This window comes from Bos taurus, chromosome 29, assembly GCF_002263795.3.
Source record: "Bos taurus isolate L1 Dominette 01449 registration number 42190680 breed Hereford chromosome 29, ARS-UCD2.0, whole genome shotgun sequence".
Lineage (NCBI taxonomy): Eukaryota > Metazoa > Chordata > Mammalia > Artiodactyla > Bovidae > Bos > Bos taurus.
Window position 1 is genome coordinate 27,012,270 of NC_037356.1, and position 24,594 is coordinate 27,036,863.

General features: G+C 40.3%; 1 protein-coding gene and 1 long non-coding RNA gene across 3 annotated transcripts in view; one reads left to right on the forward strand and one right to left on the reverse strand.

Annotated features, from left to right (window-relative positions):
• LOC132344231 (uncharacterized) overlaps window positions 1-24,594 on the reverse strand; it is a 61,348-nt gene that overhangs the window by 36,396 nt on the left and 358 nt on the right. Inside the window, exons 2-3 of one of the 2 annotated variants that reach the window (XR_009493408.1) lie at window positions 22,806-23,039; window positions 19,310-19,408 (exon numbers count right to left, since the gene is read on the reverse strand). This is a non-coding gene — a long non-coding RNA (uncharacterized lncRNA). Of the gene's footprint in view, window positions 1-19,155; window positions 19,409-22,805; window positions 23,040-24,594 lie in introns of those variants that run through there. The other variant, XR_009493407.1, reaches the window with a different exon arrangement.
• OR8G4 (olfactory receptor family 8 subfamily G member 4) lies at window positions 15,389-16,324 on the forward strand. The gene has a single exon (NM_001389767.1). The coding sequence runs from the start codon at window positions 15,389-15,391 to the stop codon at window positions 16,322-16,324; it is 936 nt and encodes a 311-aa protein (NP_001376696.1).

Genomic DNA, 24,594 nt, shown 5'->3' on the forward strand with positions numbered 1-24,594 from the left:
CTGTCTTTTAGCTCCTTTCTCCATCTATGCCACTGCTTACAAAGTATTGGGCAGGTCATCATCTTTCCATTTTTGAAAGTTGTTCTTGAAACTGTTTACCCAAGATTAAGACTCAAACCCACACGGCAGGCACTCTGTGCTATGCTTAGTCTCTCAGTCATGTCTGACTGGGACTTGAGCCCAGCCAAAACCCATAATGCCTGGTTTTAGGACCTAATGAAGGTCAGGCTTTTGATGTCTCATTGCAAAAAAAGTCATTGAGAGACACAGCGATAGATAAGTTTGTTTGGATTTGTTTGGATTTAGAGATAAGCACACTCCAAGAGTGTGGGCCATCACAGAGGGCCATTACAGAGGGGAGTGTGGCATCCATGGAATGCAGTGTGGTTAGTTTTTCCTTGCTGGCTGATTTCATATGCTAATGAGCAGGAGGATCATTCCAACAATTTGGGAACCCACTCCTCTGTCTTTTGACAGTGACTTAAAACTGTCCTCTTGCCTGGAAAATTCCATGGACTGAGAGGCTCCTCAGAGCCTGGTAGGCTACAGTCCATGGGGTCGCAAAGAGTCGGACATGACTGAGCGACTTCACTAAAACTGTCCTGGTACCTCTGGGTTGTGTCATTTAGCTTGCAGACTGAGGATCAAAGTTTAGTTGGATTTGACTTGTCATCTTGGACCCATTTGATTTTATTCAATTTATGTTATTCCCTTGGGCTATGTCATTCTTTCAAAAGTTGGGCCTTCCCCCTTCCCTCCTGTTTCATGCTCTTTCCCCGTCTGGGCCCACAATGTTGCCTCTACATTCTTCTGGAGTGACAACCAGAAATTAGCTGGCCCTTGGGAGGGAAATACTATATAATATCCAACCCCTCTAGATATTAAGTCCTTCATCTTCTATGTTTCCTACTATATGTGTAACAACAGCCTATCTCAGTGAACACACTAGGGTGGGTGACAGGCACACAGTGCCTGCTAGAAGTCCATCTGTTGGCCTCCCTTCAAGGGGAGTTGGGCTTCCAGGGATAATGCTTGACACTTTGGGAGTTAGCCTTGCAGTCCGCTTGGGCCCAAACCCATACCACTCTTCTCTTAAATTTACAAGCATACCTCTGGATCAAATTTCCACTCCACTATTGTGGAACATCTGGTTTGTTGCCTCTTGTCAATTTGTTCTTAAGCCACTTACTAACTCCTACAACCAGGACCCTGGCCCCTTATAGGCAACACTGCTCTACCCCACTTATTATTAAAATACTCTTAATGTTCCTAACAGGACCAGATAACCCACTCCTTTGTCATTACTTCTGCTATTACCTAAAGTGGGTCTATGACAATGAAATGTTTACCACTGGAAACACGCTAAACTGCTCTTATGGAGGACTAGAGGAGGAAATCAGTGACTTACATTCTCTCAGAGCAATAAGAGGATAAGGCTTATGGCTCTTTCACTAGGTTCCCAGTCTCAGGGCATAAGCTAGGATTGCTTTACATCATGATATCTATGATGTAAACTTCCCTTGTGGCTGGAGAATTCCATGGACTGTATAGTCCATGGGGTCGCAAAGAGTCAGACAAGACTGAGTGACTTTCAGTTCACTTCACATCTATTCCCATCTGTGGTAGACAAACCAACAATGAGTTAAGATTACAACCCCTTCATCCTACCCAGCATTTATCAAACGCCCATCTTCAGTCTGGGAGTCCCAGGAGGTCAATCTGCCTTGACCTGCCTATGGATCTGGTCCTTGGAAGCTTGTTATGCCTCAACCTGCTAGGGGATCTGCCAGTCCAGGGATTCCAGGAGGCCAACCTGCCTCGACCTGCCTGGGGATTCAATCTTCAGAAGGCTGTCATGCCTCAGCTTGCCTGGGAATCTGCACCATGACCCTGGGACACTTGGCTCTCAGATTGCAACAGTACTGGGTAGGATAAGCTTCAAAAAGACTCACCCCTAAGGAAGTCCACCCATGGAAATAGAAGGAGGCCTATTAGTTTTTTTCTTTTTTTTCCCTTCCTGTCATGACTGTCTTTCAGATGGGAAATAATCAATCCACTTCCCAACAGATGCCCTTGAGATGCATCCTTGATAACCAGAAGCTGTTCAATCCTCTAACTCTAAAGAGAAGTTACTTAAAATCCTTTTGTGTACTACATGGCCATGGTATCCTCTGGGGGACAAGGAACGCTAGCCTGAGGATGGGAGTTTAAATTGCAGTACCATCCTGCAGCTAGACTTATTCTGCAAAAGACAAGGGAAATGGACAGAGCTCACCTATGTCCAAATCTTCTTCTGACCAAGAGATATGAAGGAACTCTGTTTTAAGTATGGGATTGTCATATGCCCTAAAAGTGAGCCTACTAGGCAAATGGTGTTAGGCATAGACAACATAGAGAAGGAAGCCCCCTGTGAAGGCTCACCTCCCATGGCTCCTGAGTTGCCTGGTACTCCTTCCTTGTATCCTAATGTGCCCCCATATCCAGGAGCACCTCTTCCACAAAAGCCAACTCAAGTATGTCCCTTCGTTGAAACTGGAGGAGAATTTGGACCAACTGGGTCCATAAGCCCTTCTCCCTTTTAGAACTAAGACAGATCAAACAAGACCTAGGAAGCTATACAGATGACCCAGGCAAATATATAGGTACATTCCAACACATTACCTTGGCCTTTGACTTGACATGGAAGGACATCATGGTCATATTTAGTCGAACTTTATCTGACCCTGAGCATGCTAGGGTCTTAAAGGAAACCCAAAGGGATGCTACTGGATTTCACATGTCATATGCATTCACATTTCATATGCAGTGGGGGAAACTGCGGTCCCCTCCTCTGATCCTAACTGAAATTATAATGACCCTGAGCACATCTGGGAAAGGGATCATTTTCTGATCTGTGTAAAGGCAAGACTAAAAGCAGGCCCAGCAAAAAGTAATCAGCTACACCTGAGTCTCAGCAGTAATTCAGAGCCCAATAAGAGCCCCATTGCCTTTCTGGAAAGGCTAAAAGAGACCCTCCAAAAGTTTACCAATCTGGACTTAGACTCTTATGAGGGACAGATGATTTTAAAGGACAAATTCCTGTCCCAGTGTGCATCAGACATCAGGATAAAGTTACAACAGTTACAGCACCAGAATCCTGCTGCCTCTTTAGATGAGATGGCCCAGACAACAGCTCAGTTATACCTTTTATAACAGAGAACAGGAGAGGGAGGCCAAGGCCCAGGAAAGGGAGAAAAGAAAAGACAAGTCATGCCTAGATGCTGGCTGCCCTCCTGGGAATCCCTATGGCAAACCCTGAGTCCTTAAAGGACAAGGCATGAGGCAAATGACTAATCTGTAGATAGGTGGGACATTGGGCCAAAGAGTGTCCAAACCAAGCCAATTCTCCTAAAATGGCTTGCTACAAATGCCATCAACTGGGACATTGGGAGGCACTCTGCCCTGGGGACCCAAGAGCATCAAGGTCAAGCGCCAAGCCTTCCCTCAGGATGGTTCAACAGGACTGAAGCAGCCTGCTCCAGCCAGCCAACCTGTCACAGATAACCATCACTGGGCTGGAGCCATGGGTACAACTGGATATGGCAGGTAGGTCTGAGAATTTCTTGGTTAACCCAGGGGCTATGTACTCTGTCCTGACCTCCTACTCCAGAGCTTTCTCCTCCCAAACCTTTACCATTTTGGGTGTTACAGGAAAAACAGTTACAAAAAGATTCACCTGAGCACTTTGCTACTGGGATGGGCAAATATTTGCCCACCAGTTTCTGATGGTCCCTGAGGGTCCTACTCCGTTATCGGGAAAAGATCTTTCCCTGCCTTCGAAATCTTGCAGCTATTGTGGTCCTGATAGAAGATGCTTTAAAACTCTCTTTTTGGGGCAAACTAACTATTTTCACCAGCCACCAAGTGAAACAACTCCTGAATGGGAAAGGTCATTTATGAGTGTCTGATCAAAGAATCCTCAGATATCAAGTAGTGCTGATGAAAAGTCCAGGCCTCATTATATCCCCTTGTGAGGTTCTTAACCCAGCTATGCTCTTGCCTAGCCCTGAGGACTCTCTCCCCTTTCACTCTTATTTAAAAACCTTGGACCACTGGACAAAACCCTGAGAGAGATTGTTGGAAGATCCTCTGACCAGTCCTGAGGAAATCTGGTACACTGATGGCTTTGTCATGGATGGAAAAAGAAGAGCTGGATATGTAGTAGTCTCATATTTTGAGACCATAGAGGCTAAAGCTTTGCCACCAGGTACTTCAGCTCAATTAACTGAGCCCATAGCCCTGACTCAAGCTTTAGAGCTGGGAAAAGGAAAAAGAGTAGTCATTTACACTAACTCCAAGTATGCCTTTCTGGTGCTACATGCACATGCTGCTATTTGGAAAGAAAGGGGCCACTTGTCCCCCCGAGGGTCCCCAATCAAATATGGTGATCAAATCCTTAGGCTCTTGGATGCAGTCCATCTGCCCACTGAGGTTTTAGTCTCCCATTGTAAAGGACACCAGAAAGGGAGCACGGAAGTGGTATGAGGGAACCAAGCAGCCGATCAGGCAGCTAAGAGAGCAGCATTACAGAACAATGACCTAATAGGGGTTGCCACCTTAGTTCCACAGACTAATTTGCCGAAACTCCTTCATATACTGAAGGTGAGACTCTTAAAGCTAAGAGTAAGGGCTTTCAAGAAGATCATATGTGGTGGTGCCAAAAGGAGGGACTCCTTTTTCTGCCTGGGAACCTCCGATGGAAGTTGGTGAACTCCTTACATGTCACCACTCATTTAAGGGAGAAGGCCCTCCAAGATTACTAAAAAGGTCCCTCAGAGGAACAGGCCTCCAAACAACTATAAGGCAAGTGATCTCCTCTTGTCCCACTTGCCAATTAAACAACCCCCAAGAAGCTCAAAGACCCTAGCTGCCTCAGCCCATCCAATGACATGGGACCTACCCAGGAGAGGACTGGCAGATGGACTTCACCCAGATGCCAGTTTCTCAAGGGTAAAAATACCTATTAGTCATGACAGATACATTCACAGGATGGATTGAAGGTTTTCCCACCCAGACTGAAAAGGAAGGAGTTGGTAAAAAAAAAAAAACTGCTCCATGAAATCATTTGGAGATTTGGTCTGCCCAAGTCATTACAAAGTGACAATGGGACATCATTACTTCTAAGGTCACTCAAGGGGTCTTTAAAGCATTGGGCACTACTTATTATCTCCACTGCACCCGGAGGCCTCAGTCTTCAGGAAAAGTAGAAAAAGCCAACCACTTCTTAAAATCAGAGATAAAAAAGATAATCCAGGAGACCTCCATGTGATGGAAGAAAGCTTTAGTAATAGCTGTCCTCCATACCCGTATTGCCCCTAAGGAACAGGTTGGTCTTAGTCCTTTGTTTATGTCAATGACCTCTTCCTAGATCCAGAGGCCCAGACCCTCTGGTGTTATACCATGCCCATTGGGCAATTCCAACAGCATATTCACTGTGGGTATCAACCAGGACCCAGAAGATTCTAAAGAGCCACCATTATATGCACCAGGGACTCAATTCCTAATTAAAGTCTGGAAAGATGGGTCCCTAAAGGCTCAACTCCAGCCCACATGGAAGGGCTGTATACTTTCTACCTCCACAGCACTCAAGGTACCAGGACATGACTCCTGGATTCACTACTCATGGGTCAAGTTGTAGAAGAAAACAGAAGAGGACTCTCAATACACCTGTGAGCCCTGGGAGATCTCAGATACATATTCAGGACTACAAATGAGTGGCATTCTAGTGAACACCCCCAAAATTAAGTTTCTGAGGATACAATTTCTCAGGATAGCTCTAAAAAGCAAACAAAGCTGGCTAGGGGTTGTACTCCAAAATAGACAGGAGATAGATCTCCTGATCCCTGAACAACAAGGGACTTGAGCCATCTTGAATGAGATTTGTTGTTTCTGGGTAAATACCTCCAGCCAAGTTAAAGAAAGTCTCACAGTCCTCGAGAAAAACATTCAGATTCTACTGGATCTCAAAGAACAAGCTGGAGAGTTTTCAGGGTGGCTACAATCTCTCTTTGGGGGATCCTTTTCCTGGTGAGGGGGATTTGGGGTTGGCTGTTGTCCCTACTAATCCCTGTTATCACCATATTGATGCTGCTTATGATTGCTCTATGTATTGCAGTCCATGGGGTCGTGAAGAGTCGGACATGACTGAGGGACTTCACTTTCACTTTTTACTTTCATGCATTGGAGAAGGAAATGGCAACCCACTCCAGTGTTCTTGCCTGGAGAATCCCAGGGATCGGGGAGCCTGGTGGGCTGCCGTCTATGGGGCCGCACAGAGTCGGACATGACTGAAGTGACTTAGCAGCAGCAGCAGCAGTAGCCAGAAGGGCTGTTTGTCTAACCCATTTTGTCTCTGCCCAGGTCAACAAGCTACAACATGCAGTGCCAGTTCAACAAGGATATATAAAACTACACCCAACCAAGGAAAATATCACTCACCCTTAGATGGACACCACTATAAGGACTCTGAGGCTTGAGATTAGCAAGAGGAGGAGGCCCAATGCCCCTCGCCATCCCAGTTCAGCAGGAAGTAGCCAGAGAGACCTCAACACCCCTATTCCCAAAGAATTGGGCCTCCCATCTCTTGAGGGGAGAATGTTAGGTAGTTAGAATAGGAAAAAAAGAGTCCATAATGGTGGTGGCTAAAAGACAAAGAAAGGAAAAAGTCCACGAAAACAGAACAAAGGTAGGTCTGAAGACTGGAGTTAGAACCTCAGGTAAAACAAACAGCCCTTCTGGCTGCTGCTGCTGCTAAGTTGCTTCAGTTGTGTCTGACTCTGTGCGACCCCATAGATGGCAACCCACCAGGCTCATCCATCCATAGGATTTTCCAGGCAAGAGTACTGGAGTTGGGTGCCATTGCCTTTAGGGCAGGCTCAGGAGGAGGAGAAAAAAACATATAAAAAGAGAAGACAAATTTGAGCCTGGGGCCTCTCTTCTCTTCGTATCTTTTGGGTCGGCCTGCCCTCATGCCTCTAGGATGTATTTTCCTTTCCTTGCCAAATAAAACTGAGCTGTAACACTGGTCCATCCGTCAGTTCAAATTTTTGCTGTGGTGAGACATAACCAAGGAAATTACAAACTCCCCTGACAAAACAAACTTTTTAATATATGTATAATGATTTGCATTGCCTGGCTGCATCTAAATATCCAGCCTCTATTTTCCTCTTCAGTCCAAAGTTACCAAGCTATTTGCCACTTCTCCAAAAGAAAATGCTATCAAAATTTATTGTCTTTGGAGATGTTGTTCCAAGTCTTTGAAATGCAATTCATTTCTATTTCATCTGCTAATGTTCCTCTGTAAAAAGTCTGACCTGATTCCCACAAGATGACTTGTTTCCTTTGTTCTCTAACTTTAGATTATATATACCCTAATGTTACACATGTTACATTATATTGTGTCCTCTAAGCTCCTTGGACACTGTGGCTATATTTCTGATTTCTGTGTATAATTAATATGTGCTGGGTTCACAGAAGGAATTCAACAACTGAGGGAAGAAGAATTGCACCCACATGATCAAATTCTATAGATGTTGACACGAAACAGTGTATTTCAAAATTTTCACATGGTTATATTAAAATTAAGTTCAGTTCATTCACTCAGTTGGGTTCCACTATTGTGATGCCATGGATTGCAGCATGCCAGGCTTTCCTGTCCATCACCAACTCCCAGAGTTTACTCAAACTCATGTCCATTGAGCCAGTGATGCCATCCAACAATCTCATCCTCTGTCATCCCTTTTTCGTCTTGCCTTCAATCTTTCCCAGAATTAGGGTCTTTTCAAATGAGTCAGCTCTTCACATCCGGTGGCCAAAGTATTGGAGTTTCAGCTTCAACATCAGTCCTTCCAATGAACACTCAGGACTGATTTCCCTCAGGGTAGACTGGTTGGATCTCCTTGCAGTCAAAGGGACTCTCAAGAGTCTTCTCCAACACTACCATTCAAAACCATCAATTCTTCAGCTCTCAGCTTTGTTTATAGTCCAACTCTCACATCCATACATGACCACTGGATAAACCATAGTCTTGACTAGACGGACCTTTGTTGGCAAAGTAATGTCTCTGCTTTTGAATATGCTATCTAGGTTGGTCATAACTTTCCTTCCAAGGAGTAAGCATCTTTTAATTTCATGGCTGCAGTCACCATCTGCAGTGATTTTGGAACCCAGAAAAATAAAGTCTGACACTGTTTCCACTGTTTCCCCATCTATTTGCCATGAAGTGGTGGGACCGGATGCCATGATCTTCATTTTCTGAATGTTGAGCTTTAAGCCAACTTTTTTACTCTCCACCTTCACTTTCATCAAGAGGTGTTTTAGTTCCTCTACACTTTCTGCCATAAGGGTGGTGTCATCGGCATATCTGAGGTGATTGATATTTCTCCCGGCAATCTTGATTCCAGCTTGTGTTTCTTCCAGCCCAGCATTTCTCATGATGTACTCTGCATATAAGTTAAATAAACAGGGTGACAATATACAGCCTTGACGTACTCCTTTTCCTATTTGGAACCAGTCTGTTGTTCCATGTCCACTTCTAACTGTTGCTTCCTGACCTGCATACAAATTTCTCAAGAGGCAGATCAGGTGGTCTGGTATTCCCAACTCTTTCAGAATTTTCCACAGTTTATTATGATCCACAGTTTATTATGATCCTTATAGTTTATTATGATCCTTATAGTCAAAGGCTTTGGCATAGTCAATAAAGCAGAAATAGATGTTTTTCTGGAACTCTCTTGCTTTTTTGATGATCCAGCGGATGTTGGCAATTTGATCTCTGGTTCCTCTGCCTTTTCTAAAACCAGCTTGAACATCACGAAGTTCATGGTTCACATATTGCTGAAGCCTATTGTTCAGTTCAGTTCAGTTCAGTCGCTTAGTCGTGTCCGACTCTTTGAAACCCCATGAATCGCAGCACACCAGGCCTCCCTGTCCATCACCAACTCCCGGAGTTTACATGTCCATCGAGTCAGTGATTCCATCCAGCCATCTCATCCTCTGTCGTCCCCTTCTCCTCCTGCCCCCAATCCCTCCCAGCATCAGAGTCTTTTCCAATGAGTCAACTCTTTGCATGAGGTGGCCAAAGTACTGGAGTTTCAGCTTTAGCATCATTCCTTCCAAAAAAATCCCAGAGCTGATCTCCTTCAGAATGGACTGGTTGGATCTCCTTGCAGTCCAAGGGACTCTCAAGAGTCTTCTCCAACACCACAGTTCAGAACCACCAATTCTTTCAGAACCATCAATAACTTTCCTTCCAAGGAGTAAGCGTCTTTTAATTTCATGGCTGCAGTCACCATCTGCAGTGATTTTGGAGCCCCCCAAAAAAACGTCTGACACTGATTTCACTGTTTCCCCATCTATTGTAGACATATTTAAAAACATGCAGTTTGTATCTCTGAGTTTTTGTCCTAATACTTACTATGGTGTGTTGCATGTCTGCTGAATGAATAAATTATTGACTATTTTAAAATAAATGTAATATATCAAATACAATTATTTTATGAATGAACTGAACTATGACTTACTATCCTGATAAGCATTGGAAAATTAATTAATATTTCTGTGTCTCAGCTTCTTAATTTTTTAAGTATTACATTTTTATTAGGTTTTATTATATCAAATTTTTACCTGATTCAACCTAATATTCAGGGTTTCCCTGTTGGCTCAAATGGTAAAGAATCTGTCTACACTGCAGAAGACCTGGGTTCAATCCCTAAGTCAGAAAGATCCCCTGGAGAAGGGTATGGCTATCCACTCCAGAATTCTTGCCTGGAGATTCCATGGACAGAGTCTGTCAGGCTATAGTCCATGGGGTCTCAAAGAATTGAAAATGACTGAACAACTAACACTTCACTTTTCAACCTAATATTATCTTCCACACTGAGCTATAATGAGAATTTAATGAGTTAGCAAATGTAACAAGATTAATATTAAATGTAATGCACAGTAAGTGCTTAGTAAATTCTGCCTATAAATAGTGGACTTCAGTTCAGTTCAGATCAGTCTCTTAGTCATTTCCAAGTCTTTGCAACCCCATGGACTGCAGCATGTCAGGCTTCCCTGTCCACCACCAACTCCTGGCGTGTACTCAAACTCATGTCCATTGAGTCGGTGATGCCATCCAACCATCTCACCTATGTCGTCCCCTTCTCCTCCTGCCTTCAATCTTTCCCAGCGTCAGGGTCTAAGTATTGGAGTTTCAGCTTCAATATCAGTCCTTCTAATGAATATTCAGGACTGATTTCCTTTAGGATGGACTGGTTGGATCTCCTTGCAGTCCAAGGGACTCTCAAGAATCTTCTCCAACACCACAGTTCAAAAGTATCAATTCTTCGGCACTCAGCTTTCTTTATAGTTCAAATTTCACATTCCTTCATGACTACAGGAAAAACCATAGCCTTGACTAGATGGACCTCTGTTGGCAAAGTAATGTCTCTGCTTTTTAATATGCTGTCTAGGTTGGTCATAAATTTCCTTCCAAGGAGTAAGCGTCTTTTAATTTCATGGCTACAGTCACCATCTGCAGTGATTTTGGAGCCTGCCCCAAATAAACTCTGTCACTGTTTCCACTGTTTCCCCATTCATTTGCCATGAAGTGATGGGATCAGATGCCATGATCTTAGTTTTCTGAATGTTGAGCTTTAAGCCAACTTTTTCACTCTCCTCTTTCACTTTCATCAAGATGTTCTTTAGTTCTTCTTCACCTTCTGCCATAAGAGTGGTGTCATCTGCGTATCTGAGGTTATTGTTATTTCTCTCGCCAATCTTGATTCTAGCTTGTGCTTCATCCAGCTCAGAGTTTCTCATGATGTACTCTGCATATTAGTTAAATAAGCACAATGACAATAAAAATAATAGCTTTGATGTACTCCTTTCCCAATTTGGAACCAGTCTGTTGTTCCATGTCCAGTTCTAACTGTTACTTCCTGCCCTGCATACAGATTTCTCAAGAGGCAGGTCATGTGATCTGGTATTCCCATCTTTTTCAGAATTTTCCACAGTTGATTGTGATCCACACAGTCAAAGGCTTTTGACATAGTCAATAAAGCAGAAATAGATATGTTTCTGGAACTCTCTTGCTTTTACAATCATCCAATGGATGTTGGCAATTTGATTTCTGGTTCCTCTGCTTTTTCTAAAACTAGTTTGTACATCTGGAAGTTCATGGTTCATGTACTGTTGAAGCCTGGCTTGGAGAATTTTGAGCATTACTTTACAAGCGTGTGAGATGAGTGAAATTGTGCAGTAGTTTGAGCATTCTTTGTCATTGCCTTTCTTTGGGATTGAAATGAAAACTGACCTTTTCCAGTCCTGTGGCCACTGTTAAGTTTTCCAAATTTGCTGGCATATTGAGTGTAGCATTTTCACAGCATCATCTTTTAGGATTTGAAATAGCTCAACTGAAATTCCATCACCTCCACTAGCTTTGTTCGTAGTGATGCTTCTTAAGGCCCACTTGACTTCACATTCCAGGATATCTGGCTCTAGGTGAATGATCACACCATCGTGATTATCTGGGTCATGAAGTTCTTTTTTGTATAGTTCTTCTGTGTATTCTTGCCACCTCTTCTTGATATTGAGCCCATCTTTGCATGAAATGTTCCCTTGGTAACTCTAATTTTCTTGAAGAGATCTCTAGTGTTTCCCATTCTATTGTTTTTCCTCTATTTCTTTGCACTGTTTACTAAGAAGGCTTTCTTATCTGTCCTTGCTCTTCTTTGGAACTCTGCATTCAAATGGGTATATCTTTCCTTTTCTCCTTTACTTCACTTCTCTTCTTTTCACAGCTATTTGTAAGGACTTCTCAGACAGCCATTTTGCTTCTTTGCATAGTGGACTTATGTACATAAAAATAAAGTGTTTGAAAACTACATAGAGCACCTACAACTAATGGCTGATACATTACCTACTACTGTGCTAATGAGGCATTTACTACTAATAATAGATACAGTTACGTATTTCCTCAAACCTCAAGTAAACAGAAAAATATTGAAGTCATGGCTTCAAATATTTCAGAAATTATATTCATATAGGAAGTTGTTTTCAAAGACTCTCTAAAGCAATGTCTGCAGTCTTTACTTTCTAGCCGTTAAACTAATGACTGTTTACTGTCTCAACACTGAGAATATTATACACAAGGGAGCTAATGATATTATCAACAATGAATGAAAAAAGCAGATTTTAATTGCTCCTATACTTCAATAGCTCATCCCTGAAGAAAGAAAATCTTGAGGGAGTTTCCAGTAGCTTCCAACATGTTTTTGATATTATTAATACCTCTTATATATTGAAATCTTACATAAAAGGATGTCACTTTGTCAAGTGAATCTGGTAGAATTATGAGGAAGCTACAATAAGGAGTCATGACTCTTGATTCATAGTATCCCTACGAACAACTCAGGAATCAAGATTTGAATTTGAACACCGAGTAAAAGAGAGCATAGGAACTTCTATCTTGAGCAGCTCCTACCTTCATCATTGAGATTTCCCTTAGAGAGTAGTTGTTCTAAAGCAGACATACATCCCAGGCTAAGGTTTCCAAGAAAAGGGTGAGTATCTGAACTCCATCTGTTCCAGAATTTTTTAATCTGAGAATATTAAAGGAGTCTAACCTCTTCACATCATTACAGAGATTTCCTGAAAATGGTTAACATTTAAAAACGGTTGCTCATTTCTTAATGCCTCTGAAGGCAGACAACTGTCTTTTTTATAATTCAACCTATATGATATTCAGATCCACTTAATTGTTAGACAGCCTTGTTATTGAAACAGGTATCTTATGGGCTGCAGCTCTGTCCTTTGAGGTAACATACAATAAATCTAATTCCAATTCATGTTATTAGTTGTATAGTTATTTGGAGTAGATTATTTTGATCCAAATATTGTTGTCTTGGATAATTACAATTTGAAATTCACCATTGTAAAGTATAGCCCCCAGAAATAAGCACAATTCATCAGACATATTTCTTTTTTCTTGTGTGATTATCACTCCCTTAAATTGGGATGTTATGTTCTTTTTAATGAATTCATTGGCAGTTTGAAGCATTTTCTCTTGATACAGATATTTTGAACACAGAGTTGTTAGGCCAGTGCTTCCCAATTTTGAATGTTTTTGAAGACTTGGCTTATTCCTACTTATATCCTTCCAGATTCAGTTTTTTGTTTTTGTTTGGAAGCTTTCATTGACCCCTACCCTGGGTTAGCACTATAGTCACCATGTTCTAGAGGATCTGTTCAATCATTTATTACATTGTCTGGTCTGCCCCCTCCACTCTCTCTAGACTGTAAAACTCTGAAGAGTAGGGATTCTATCTTATTTATCTCTATATCCTAAACGTCCACAGCAAATTGTATTTACAGACTATTAAATTCTTTCTAATATCAAAGGCTATCAGATCCACAGGCTAATAGTATCTTCTAGCATCGTTATCATCATAAAAGTGTCTGTTATTTTTCTCTATGTTAACATCATCTATAAATTTCATAATGATTTCTTTTACGGTATTATCAGAGTTATTAGTAGAATATTTTTTCAGTATAGGACTAGGTATACAGTACCATGGAATAATTCTCAAAATAATATCTCGAAGTGCAAGTTCCACTTTTTTAAAATATAAATTTGTATTTAAAAATGTAAACAGTTTTACCTGCTGTTATCACTAAATTCTAGAAAAATAGCTTTAAAAAAATCACAATTTGCAGTGTCCTGCTAGCTAAAGACTAAGAGGACCTTACTCTGAAATAACAATCTTCATAATCAGGACTGAAATTTATGCCTATGAATTAAAAATGTGAATAACAAGAGGGTGGCAGAAAATAAATGGTAATATCATGATTATAGTTTTTTTTTAGCTTTTATGCTTTTTGATTCTAGCATATGTTTTATGCATGCTTTGATTTTGAGATAGTATTTCCAGAAGATATCAGTATGGGGTCAAACTCTTAATTACCTCTTTTATTTCTTATGGCTATGTCAATGTTTTTAATCTGTACTATTAGGAGATCATTATATTGAAAATTTACATATTGAAAAACCACAATCAAGGCTAACAAATCAATTGTCTCTGAATTTGTTAATAGCTTCTTCATCTAAATAGGTGGGAATAATACACTCATAAGGTTGCTGGGACACCATTTATAAAAGACCTTGGACAGCACATGGTATGCCCTGAATAAATAGTCATCATTTTTGGTACACCAATAATCTCTGATGATATCTCTTGGGTCTCTTTCTTTTGAAGTCACTGCACTCTGCTGGGCATGGGATCATCAGCTTTCTTCCAAACCCATATCCCAGAGATGGAAACATACAAATATTCTTTCTGCTTTGGTCTCTTGTCCCTATGGGGGAGTGCTTTGGTTTGAAGGTGAGTTTGAAGGGGAGTACAAAGTCATCAAAACCACACCAATACTGTTGTTATAGCCTAAGGATTATGCAAGATTGACAGCCTACAGCCCTGATTTTCCAGAACCTAAGCCCAGGATCATAACAGGCCATACAAAGTACTTGGCACATGGTGAATATTCCATAAGAGATTTTAGGGTGAATGAATTTAGGCTTTAATATTTCACAGTTCTGAATTCTCCTCATTAAGAAACTCATCTTTCCTGGATGTGGAGTTCATGTTGAATGATAGACTTATTGTTAGCCATCCAGCTGCTTTCTAGAGCTACTCTATCTGTATTTTTGAAAAGGTGACCATAATGAAGGTATTCACTGCAAAGGATCAGTTATTGATACACTACTGTTAGTACTTTATATTAATTTTTCCACTTACATTAATTACTGTGAATGGTTGCTCTGATATGACAAAGAGATAGAGATACAAGGGCAGATATGAGTAGCTAAAAGAAGAGATGGAAAGTGAGACAGAAAGGCCTTATTTTGTATCCTTGATCACGTACTTTTTATATGCCTAACTGTGGGAACATATCCAACCACTATATTAGTTATCCAGCATGTAAAATAGGCATACTAGTATTTGCTCTGTAGAAGAGTTGAGAGGAATGAAAACAAATCATGGAAAGTTCTTATAATAAAGTTAACAGAAAATTTCTTTGGCTGTCTAGGGACTGGCAATACTGAGGCCCACTGGGAGAGTGCTTTGGTTTGATAGCATAGAACAAACAAAGGAGCATTCCATCTTATATTTGTTAATATTTACATGTCCTATGTTACTGTAGATTAGGAACAGACAGAGAACTGGAACATACTAAATGTAGATTAGGAACAGACAGAGAACTGGAGCTATCTGCTTGAGAAGTCTTGGTTTTTATATTACACATCACTGTGTTATAAGACAATAAATACCCACTACAATTTTTTGTTTCTTCCATAAATTCCCAGAGGAAAATGGCAGCAGGAAATCACTCCGCAGTGACTGAGTTCATCCTTGCTGGGCTAACAGAGCATCCAGGACTCCAGCTGCCCCTTTTCCTCCTCTTCCTAGGAATCTTTGTGGTCACGGTGGTGGGAAACCTGGTCATGATCACACTGATTGGGCTCAGTTCTCACCTGCACACCCCCATGTACTATTTCCTCAGCAGCTTGTCCTTCATTGACCTCTGTCAGTCCACTGTCATTACCCCCAAAATGCTGGTGAGCTTTGTGGCAGAGAAGAATACTATCTCCTACCCAGCGTGTATGACTCAACTCTTCTTCTTCCTCATTTTTGTTATATCAGAAAGTCATATGTTGGCTGTAATGGCATATGATCGCTATGTTGCCATCTGTAACCCCTTGCTTTACAATGTCACCATGTCTTATCAGCTCTGTTCTTGTATGGTAGTTGGGGTTTATATCATGGGCTTGACTGGTGCCACAGCTCACACAGGCTGCATGCTAAGAGTGCTTTTCTGCAAGGCTGATGTGATCAACCATTACCTCTGTGATCTTTTTCCTCTACTGGAGCTCTCCTGTTCCAGTATTTACATCAATGAGGTGGTAGTTTTGTGTTTCAGTGCATTTAATATCCTCACTCCACTCCTGACCATCCTCAGCTCTTACATCTTCATCATCTTCAACATCCTCCAAATCCACTCCAAGGAGGGCAGGTCCAAAGCCTTTAGCACATGCAGCTCCCACATCTCAGCTGTTGCTATCTTCTATGGATCTGCAGCGTTCATGTACCTGCAGCCATCATCAGTCAGCTCCATGGATCACGGGAAAGTGTCCTCTGTGTTTTACACCATTATTGTGCCCATGCTGAATCCCCTGATCTACAGCCTGAGGAATAAAGATGTCAAAATTGCCTTCAATAAAATCCTTGAAAAAAGAAGTTTCCTGTGAAAATGAGTGTTTTGCCTTGGCAAAAATTTATAATTTCCTGAGAAAGTTTGGTAAGAAAACAGTCCAGACACAGGAATGTGTGTCCACAAGTAATTAGATGGTTTCTACTATTAATTCTTGATTTTTGGGGATGAAAGTGGCAAGGAGAGGACTGGAGTCATAGTGTTATGATATGGAGAGCAGCGCTGTTTGAGGATGTGCCAGAGTCCACATGTCCATAAAACTCTGTATTACCTCTAAACATTAATACAGTATTCAAAGGCCTTCATGTGCATTACTACAAGCATGGAATATGGAACTTTTTTAGCCAAGACTTATTCATCTTTAATTCTTTTTTTAAATTTAAAATTTTTATTTTTTTGGCCACCCTGTGTGACTTGCAATATCTTAGTTCCCCCAACCAAGAAGTAAACTTGGGTCCACACGTTGAAAATGCTGAGTCCTAACTGCAGGACTGCCAGGGAAATTCAAAATTTATTTTTCTTAATTCAAGGAATAAATCCATCTAATCAGTATCTTTTGTTTTTCTCAATATGTTGTGTACCTGTTGCTGTTTACTAGTAAGACAAATGTCTCTGGAAGTGTGATCTCTATAATAAACAATGTTTAGTCATTTTGAATCTATAAAATTCAATCTTTAATTCTTAATTTGTGCACAGAAATGTATTAGGAGTTACAAGGGCATATGATGGGTGATAAGACATAATTCCTATGTCATAGGGCACACATATGATCCACACTATAGTGGAGAGATTGACAATAATAAACAGTACTGAAAAATCATGTTCATTTTGACTTCTATCTTTATGCAGCATTCCTTACTCCACAGTTCTAAGATAATTCTACTTCCATTTCCCTGACAATCCTGTACTCATTTTCTCTTCTCTCTAAAAAACATATCCTTTTGTGCCATTCATATTATAGAATCTTAAGATTTAGAAGTGACATTCTTTTATTATTACAACATATGGACCATTCACTCACATAGAAGTTTACAATTGAAAAAATTTTTCTGATTAATGGTAAGTACCTGTCTTATCCCCAAAGTATCTATCATGGAAAAGAAACTGAATTATTTTGAGGAAGAAAAGGAGATATTTAAGCAATAAATTCCAGCTTTACCCTTTGACTCAGTATGAGCTGTTATACCTGGTAAAAATCCCTAGTGTCTTAGATGGTAAAGAGTCTGCCTGCCAATGAGAGATGCAGGTTCAATCCCTGGGTCTGGAAGATCTCCTGGAGGAGGAAATGGCAACCCACTCCAGTATTCTTGCCTGGAAAAGTCCATGGACAGAGGAGCAAAGTGGGGTACAGTCCATCGGGTGACAAAGAGTCAGACATGACTGAATGACTAACACTTTTTTTCTTTTCAAACTGTATTTTAAACATCATCTGTCTCATCTAAAAATGCTAAAGCAGTGTTTTCTTTGAAGTCATCTTGCCTTCAAACATGCAATAGTAACACTTCTGTGAGATATCACCCTTTATCTTATCTTATAAAACCTAAATTCATAATGTGTGAGGCAAGGTTATGCCTCTCTTTGAGAATTAGAGGAAAATTTCTTTTTGACTTATTATGTAAGCAATGGCACCACACTCCAGTACTCTTGCCTGGAAAATCCCATGGATGGAGGAGCCTGGTGGGCTGCAGTCCAAGGGGTCGCTAAGAGTCGGACACGACTGAGTGGCTTCACTTTCACTTTTCACTTTCATGAATTGGAGAAGGAAATAGCAACCCACTCCAGTGTTCTTGCCTGGAGAATCCCAGGGACGGGGGAGCCTGGTGGGCTGCTATCTATGGGGTCTCACAGAGTCGGACACGACTGAAGTGACTTAGCAGCAGCAGCAGCAGCAGCAGCAGTACTAATCATTCTGAAAGTTCCTACTCCACTTTTTAATCCATGAAAACTCTCTGTATACATGTATATCTATCTATATGTGTACATATGTGTATGTATATATGTCTATGTTTATGTGTAAACGATATGAATATTATAATTCTAAACCAATCTGCATTTTTATTGCTAGGATATGCTTTATAAGGCTTATGTGTGTAATAATTATTTTATTACTCTATGGATTAAACAAACAATATTGAATAAATTTTTTCATATGGATGGCTGAAAGATAGGAATGAATATTTCTGAGAATTTTTGTTTGTTTCTGAGCATTCATTTGTGTATTTCTGCTGCTCAGTGCTCAGTCATGTCTGACTCTCTGTGACCCCATGGACTGTAGCCTATCTGGCTCGTCTGTCCACGGGATTCTGCAGGCAAGAATACTGGAGTGGGTTTCCATTTCCTCCTCCAGGGGATCTTTCTGACTCAGGAATCGAAACTGCATCTCGTATATCTCCTGCCTTGGCAGGCAGATTCCCTAGCATTACCACTACCTGGGAAGCTCCATTTGTGTATTAAAACTATCAAAAAGATTAAAGAAAGATAAAACATGTCTGTATTTACTCTAGTGATATGAGAACTGATAGTAGATATGGATTAAAATATTGGAATAGATAGACAGATTCCAAAGTGGAGATGAAACTTTACCACAAAAATGAGAGGTAAAGGACTTTGAAAAAGAACTACTACAAATGAGACAAAAATTAACAAATAAATAGGATTTTTTAGATACCAGTACAGAGGGCACACTGTTTTAATAATGGAAAATAACATGATACAATAAATATATTCTAACACTAGGCAGTATGATAACCTTGGATAAAGCTCTCATACAGAGTGTGTCTTTCATTAGTTCTCATACAAGCACATATTAATTTCTAAAAATTATACAGTTCCTTATGTACAATTAGCATTTCAAGGATGTCACAGGAGTGGATTTTGGAAAATTACTTTATATCTTCTGCTTTAGTCACAGTTAGTTGTTTCTATGCATTACACACACAGAAGTACATACATACCATGGTACATAATCCTGAAAGTGACACAGGACAGGTTCAGTGGCTCACTGGGGACATAAGCTGCTTACCAACTGCTGCTCTGCTACAACATCTAGCTTCCATCCACCGTTTGGTCTCAGAGAGTAGTTCCAGATTCATCCTTCATTTCTACCTCTCAGCCATCAGAACTAAAGAAAGGGAAGGAGAGAATGTCCCCTAACTTGAAGACAACCACCTGGAAGTGACAGACCTCACCTCCTCTTATTTCCCTTCAGTGTGACCCAGTCATATGGTCCAAGGTGGCTGTAAGAGGGGCTAAGAAATACCATATCTATGTAGCCACCTGCCTAACTAAGAACTGGGGCATTTATTATTGAGGAAGAGAGGGTAAATTAGGAATAACTTAATCTCTTCCACTCTTTTGAGTATTTGTATTTAGTCCTAGACAGCTGTGTGTTGTTCTCTCTAGAGTTAACATTTGAATTTGGCTTTGGATCTAAAAGAATAATAATATGAACTGTGATTAAAATTATATGTATATATATATTATGTGTATAATATGCAAAATATATTAATATTTCATAACTATTAGGATCTGCCAGAAGGCTGTTTGTCCTGCTGGGTGAGATAGTTTCTGTAATATCTCGACAATGTGGTTTATTCCTATCACTTCATTCTTGCTGCTTTCCTGTCTTGATATAGCTTCTTGACTCCATACTCCTTTTCCAGTTTTACACATATTTCAGTTATAAACACCTTTCAAGAACAAATGCAAGTTTTTAATTCTCCATGCATTTCTGACCACTCCACACTATTATCAAGAACATTTCTGGTTCCTCACACAACTGTAATAATGATGTATTTTATGATACTACTTATCATTAGAGAATGTTTGTGAGTATTCTATCAAAGTTATCAGAATGTTGACAATAGTTGTTTTGTGTTACACTATACCATATTTATTGTTCTAAGTTCTGATAGTTATTGATGAGCAACATTTTCCTATGTGTTTATGGAATATTCTACTCTAGGTTTTACCCTTTTTCATAGCAATTTGAAAAAATACCTTGAAAATCAGATTAAAATCTTATACCCAACAATAAATTAAAACCTTTTAAAATTTGATTAGTCAATATTCAGAAACAGTTTAGTCACTCGGTTGTGTCCAACACTTTGTGGCCCCAGGACCGCAGCACGCCAAGCCTCCCTGTCCATCACCAGCTCCCAGAGTTTACTCAAACTCATGTCCATTGAGTCGGTGATGCCATCCAACCATCTCATCCTCTGTCATCTCCCACCTTCATCTCCTCCCACCTTCAATCTTTCCCAGCATCAGGGTCTTATCAAATGAGTCAGTTCTTCACATCAGTTGGCCAAAATATTGGAGTTTCAGCTTCAACATCAGTCCTTCCAATGAACACCCAGGACTGATCTTTAGGATGGACTGGTTGGATCTCCTTGAAGTTCAAGGGACTCTCAAGAGTCTTCTCCAACACCACAGTACAAAAGCATCCGATATTCTTTGGCACTCAGCTTTGTTTATAGTCCAACTCTCACATCCATACATGACTGCTGCAAAAACCATAGCCTTGACTAGACGGACCTCTGTTGGCAAAGTAATGTCTCTGCTTTTTAATATGCTGTCTAGCAGGCTCATAACTTTCCTTCCAAGGAGTAAGCGTCTTTTAACTTCATGGCTGCAGTCAGCTCTGCAGTGATTTTGGAGCTCCCCCCAAATAAAGTCTGTCCTGTTTCCACTGTTTCTCCATCTCTATTTGCCATGAAATGATGGGACCAGATGCCATGATCTTAGTTTTCTGAATGTTGAGCTTTAAGCCAACTTTTTCACTCTCCTCTTTCACTTTCATCAAGAGGCTTTTTAGTTCTTCTTCGCTTTCTGCCATAAGAGTGATGTCATCTGCATATCTGAGATGATTGGTATTTCTCCCAGCAATCTTGATTCCAGCTTGTGCTTCTTCTAGCCCAGCATTTCTCGTGATTTACTCTGCATGTAAGTTATATAAACAGGGTGACAATATAGCTTTGACATACTCCTTTCCCTATTAGGGACCAGTCTGTTTTTCCATGTCCAGTTCTAACTGTTGCTTCCTGACCTGCATATAGATTTCTCAAAAGGCAGTTCAGGTGGTCTGGTATTCCCATCTCTTTAAGATTTTTCATAATTTACTGTGAACCCCACACAGTCAAAGGGTTTGGCATAGTCAATAAAGCAGAAATAGATGTTTTCCTGGAACTCTCTTGCTTTTTTGATGATCCAATGAATGTTGGCAATTTGATCTCTGGTTCCTCTGATTTTTCTAAAACCAGCCTGAACATCTGGAAATTCACAGTTCATGCACTGTTGAAGCCTGGCTTGGAGAATTTTAAGCATTACTTTGCAAGTATGTGAGAAGAGTGCATTTATGCAGTAGTTTGAACATTCTTTGGCATTGCCTATTTTGGGGACTGGAATGAAAAGTGACCTTTTCCAGTCCTGTGGCCACTGTTGAGTTTTCCAAATTTGCTGGCATATTGAGAACAGCACTTAGACCAGAAACTATAAAACTCCTAGAGGAGAACATAGGCAAAACACTCTCCGACATACATCACAGTAGGATCCTCTATGACCCACCTCCCAGAATATTGGAAATAAAAGCAAAAATAAACAAATGGGACCTAATTAAACTTAAAATCTTCTGCACAACAAAGGAAACTATAAGCAAGGTGAAAAGGCAGCCTTCAGAATGGGAGAAAATAATAGCAAATGAAGCAACTGACAAACAACTAATCTCAAAAATATACAAGCAACTCCTACAGCTCAATTCCAGAAAACTAAATGACCCAATCAAAAAATGGGCCAAAGAACTAAATAGACATTTCTCCAAAGAAGACATACAGATGGCTAACAAACACATGAGAACAGCACTTTCATAGTATCATCTTTTTGGATTTGAAATAGCTCAACTGGAATTCCGTCATCTCCACTAGCTTTGCTTTTGTCATGCTTCCTAACACCCACTTGACTTCCCATTCCAGGATATCTGGCTCTAGGTGAGTGATAGCATCATGATTATCTGGGTCATGAAGATTTTTTTTGTACAGTTCTTCTGTGTATTCTTGCCACCTCTTCTTAAAATCTTCTGGTTCTGTTAGATCCATACCATTTCTGTCCTTTATTGAGCCCATCTTTGCATGAAACATTCCCTAGGTCTCTAATTTTCTTGAAGAGATCTCTAATCTTTCCTATTCTATTGTTTTCCTCTATTTCTTTGCATTGATCACTGGAAGACTTTCTTATATCTCCTTGCTATTCTTTGGAGCTCTGCATTCAAATGGGTATATCTTTTATTTTCTCCTTTACTTTTCACTTCTCTTCTTTTCACAACTATTTGTAAGGCCTCCTCAGACAGCCATTTTGCTTTTGTGCATTTCTTTTTCTTGGGGAAGGTCTTGCTGCCTGTCTCCGGTACAATGTCATGAACCTCTGTCCATAGTTCATCAAGCACTCTGTTTATCAGATCTAGTCCTTTAAATCTATTTCTCACTTTCACTGTATAATTGTAAGGGATTTGATTTAAGTCATACCTGAATGGTCTAGTGTTTTTCCTTACTTTCTTCAACTGAAGTCTGAATTTGGCAATAAGGAATTCATGATCTGAGGCATAGTCAGCTCCCAGTCTTGTTTTTGCTGACTGTATAGAGCTTCTCCATCTTTGGCTGCAAAGAATATAATCAATCTGATTTCGGTGTTGACCATCTGGTGATGTCCATGTGTAGAGTCTTCTCTTGTTTTGTTAGAACACCCTCTTTCAGCTGTCCCTGGATGAATAAAATTATGACCAACACTTACTTATTTACTCACTTTGATGAAGGTAGTGTGAGAATTTTGTTCACTTATATGGAGTCTGTATTAATGTACCACTAACTTACCTCTTGAGAAACTTATATGCAGGTCAGGAAGCAACAGTTAGAACTGGACATGGAACAACAGACTGGTTCAAAATAGGAAAAGGAGTACGTCAAGGCTGTATATTGTCACCATGCTTATTTAACTTATACGCAGAGTACATCATGAGAAACACTGGGCTGGAAGAAGCACAAGCTGGAATCAAGATTGCCGGGAGAAATATCAATCACCTCAGATATGCAGATGACACCACCCTTATGGCAGAAAGTGAAGAGGAACTCAAAAGCCTCTTGATGAAAGTGAAAGAGGAGAGTGAAAAAGTTGGCTTAAAGCTCAACATTCAGAAAACAAAGATCATGGCATCTGGTCCCATCACTTTATGGCAAATAGATGGGGAAACAGTGGAAACAGTGACAGACTTTATTTTTCTGGGCTCCAAAATCACTGCAGATGGTGACTGCAGCCATGAACTTAAAAGATGCTTACTCCTTGGAAGGAAAGTTATAACCAACCTAGATAGCATATTCAAAAGCAGAGACATTACTTTGCAAACAAAAGTCTGTCTAGTCAAGGCTATGCTTTTTCCAGTAGTCATGTATGGATGTGAGAGTTGGACTGTGAAGAAAGCTGAGCACCGAAGAATTGATGCTTTTGAACTGTGGTGTTGGAGAAGACTCTTGAGAGTCCCTTGGACTGAAAGAAGATGCAACCAGTCCATTCTAAAGGAGATCAGCCCTGGATTTCTTTGGAAGGAATGATGCTAAAGCTGAAACTGCAATACTTTGGCCACCTTATGTGAAGAGTTGACTCATTGGAAAAGACTCTGATGCTGAGAGGGATTGGGGGCAGAAGGAGAAGGGGATGACAGAGGATGAGATGGCTGGATGGCATCACCGACTCAGTGGACATGAGTTTGGGTGAACTCTGGGGGTTGGTGATGGACAGGGAGGCCTGGTGTGCTGCAATTCATGGGGTCGCAAAGTCGGACACGACTGCGTGACTGAACTGAACTGAACTGAAACATCTTTCAAATGATTTTATTAAAAACTCTTGTTTATTGGTACTTGCTGTATGTAATGCACCATGCCAAACACTGTATTGAGTGAACACTCTAGTGCAGAAGTAAAATCGGTACATAACCCATAATAATTGATACAAATTTATTTATGTACTAACTATAACATAATAATTATATTAATGGGCACATAGAAAATCTTATTAACTGGGGCTTCCACTGTTAAAGTCCTTAACTAAAGGGTCTTTAAAGTCAATTACATTTTATAAGATAAAGGGAGTAGAGTGAGAAGAGCTAAAGGACTTTGTTGATTCAAAACTGTGAGCCTATTATGCTGTTTTGTGAAATAATTAAATCATGTGAAACCTGTTGGGACATTATAAAGAAAACTTTTCTTGTCAGATGTTATGAATCTTGGAATGACAAAGAATTTGGCTTGACTTTATTTGGAG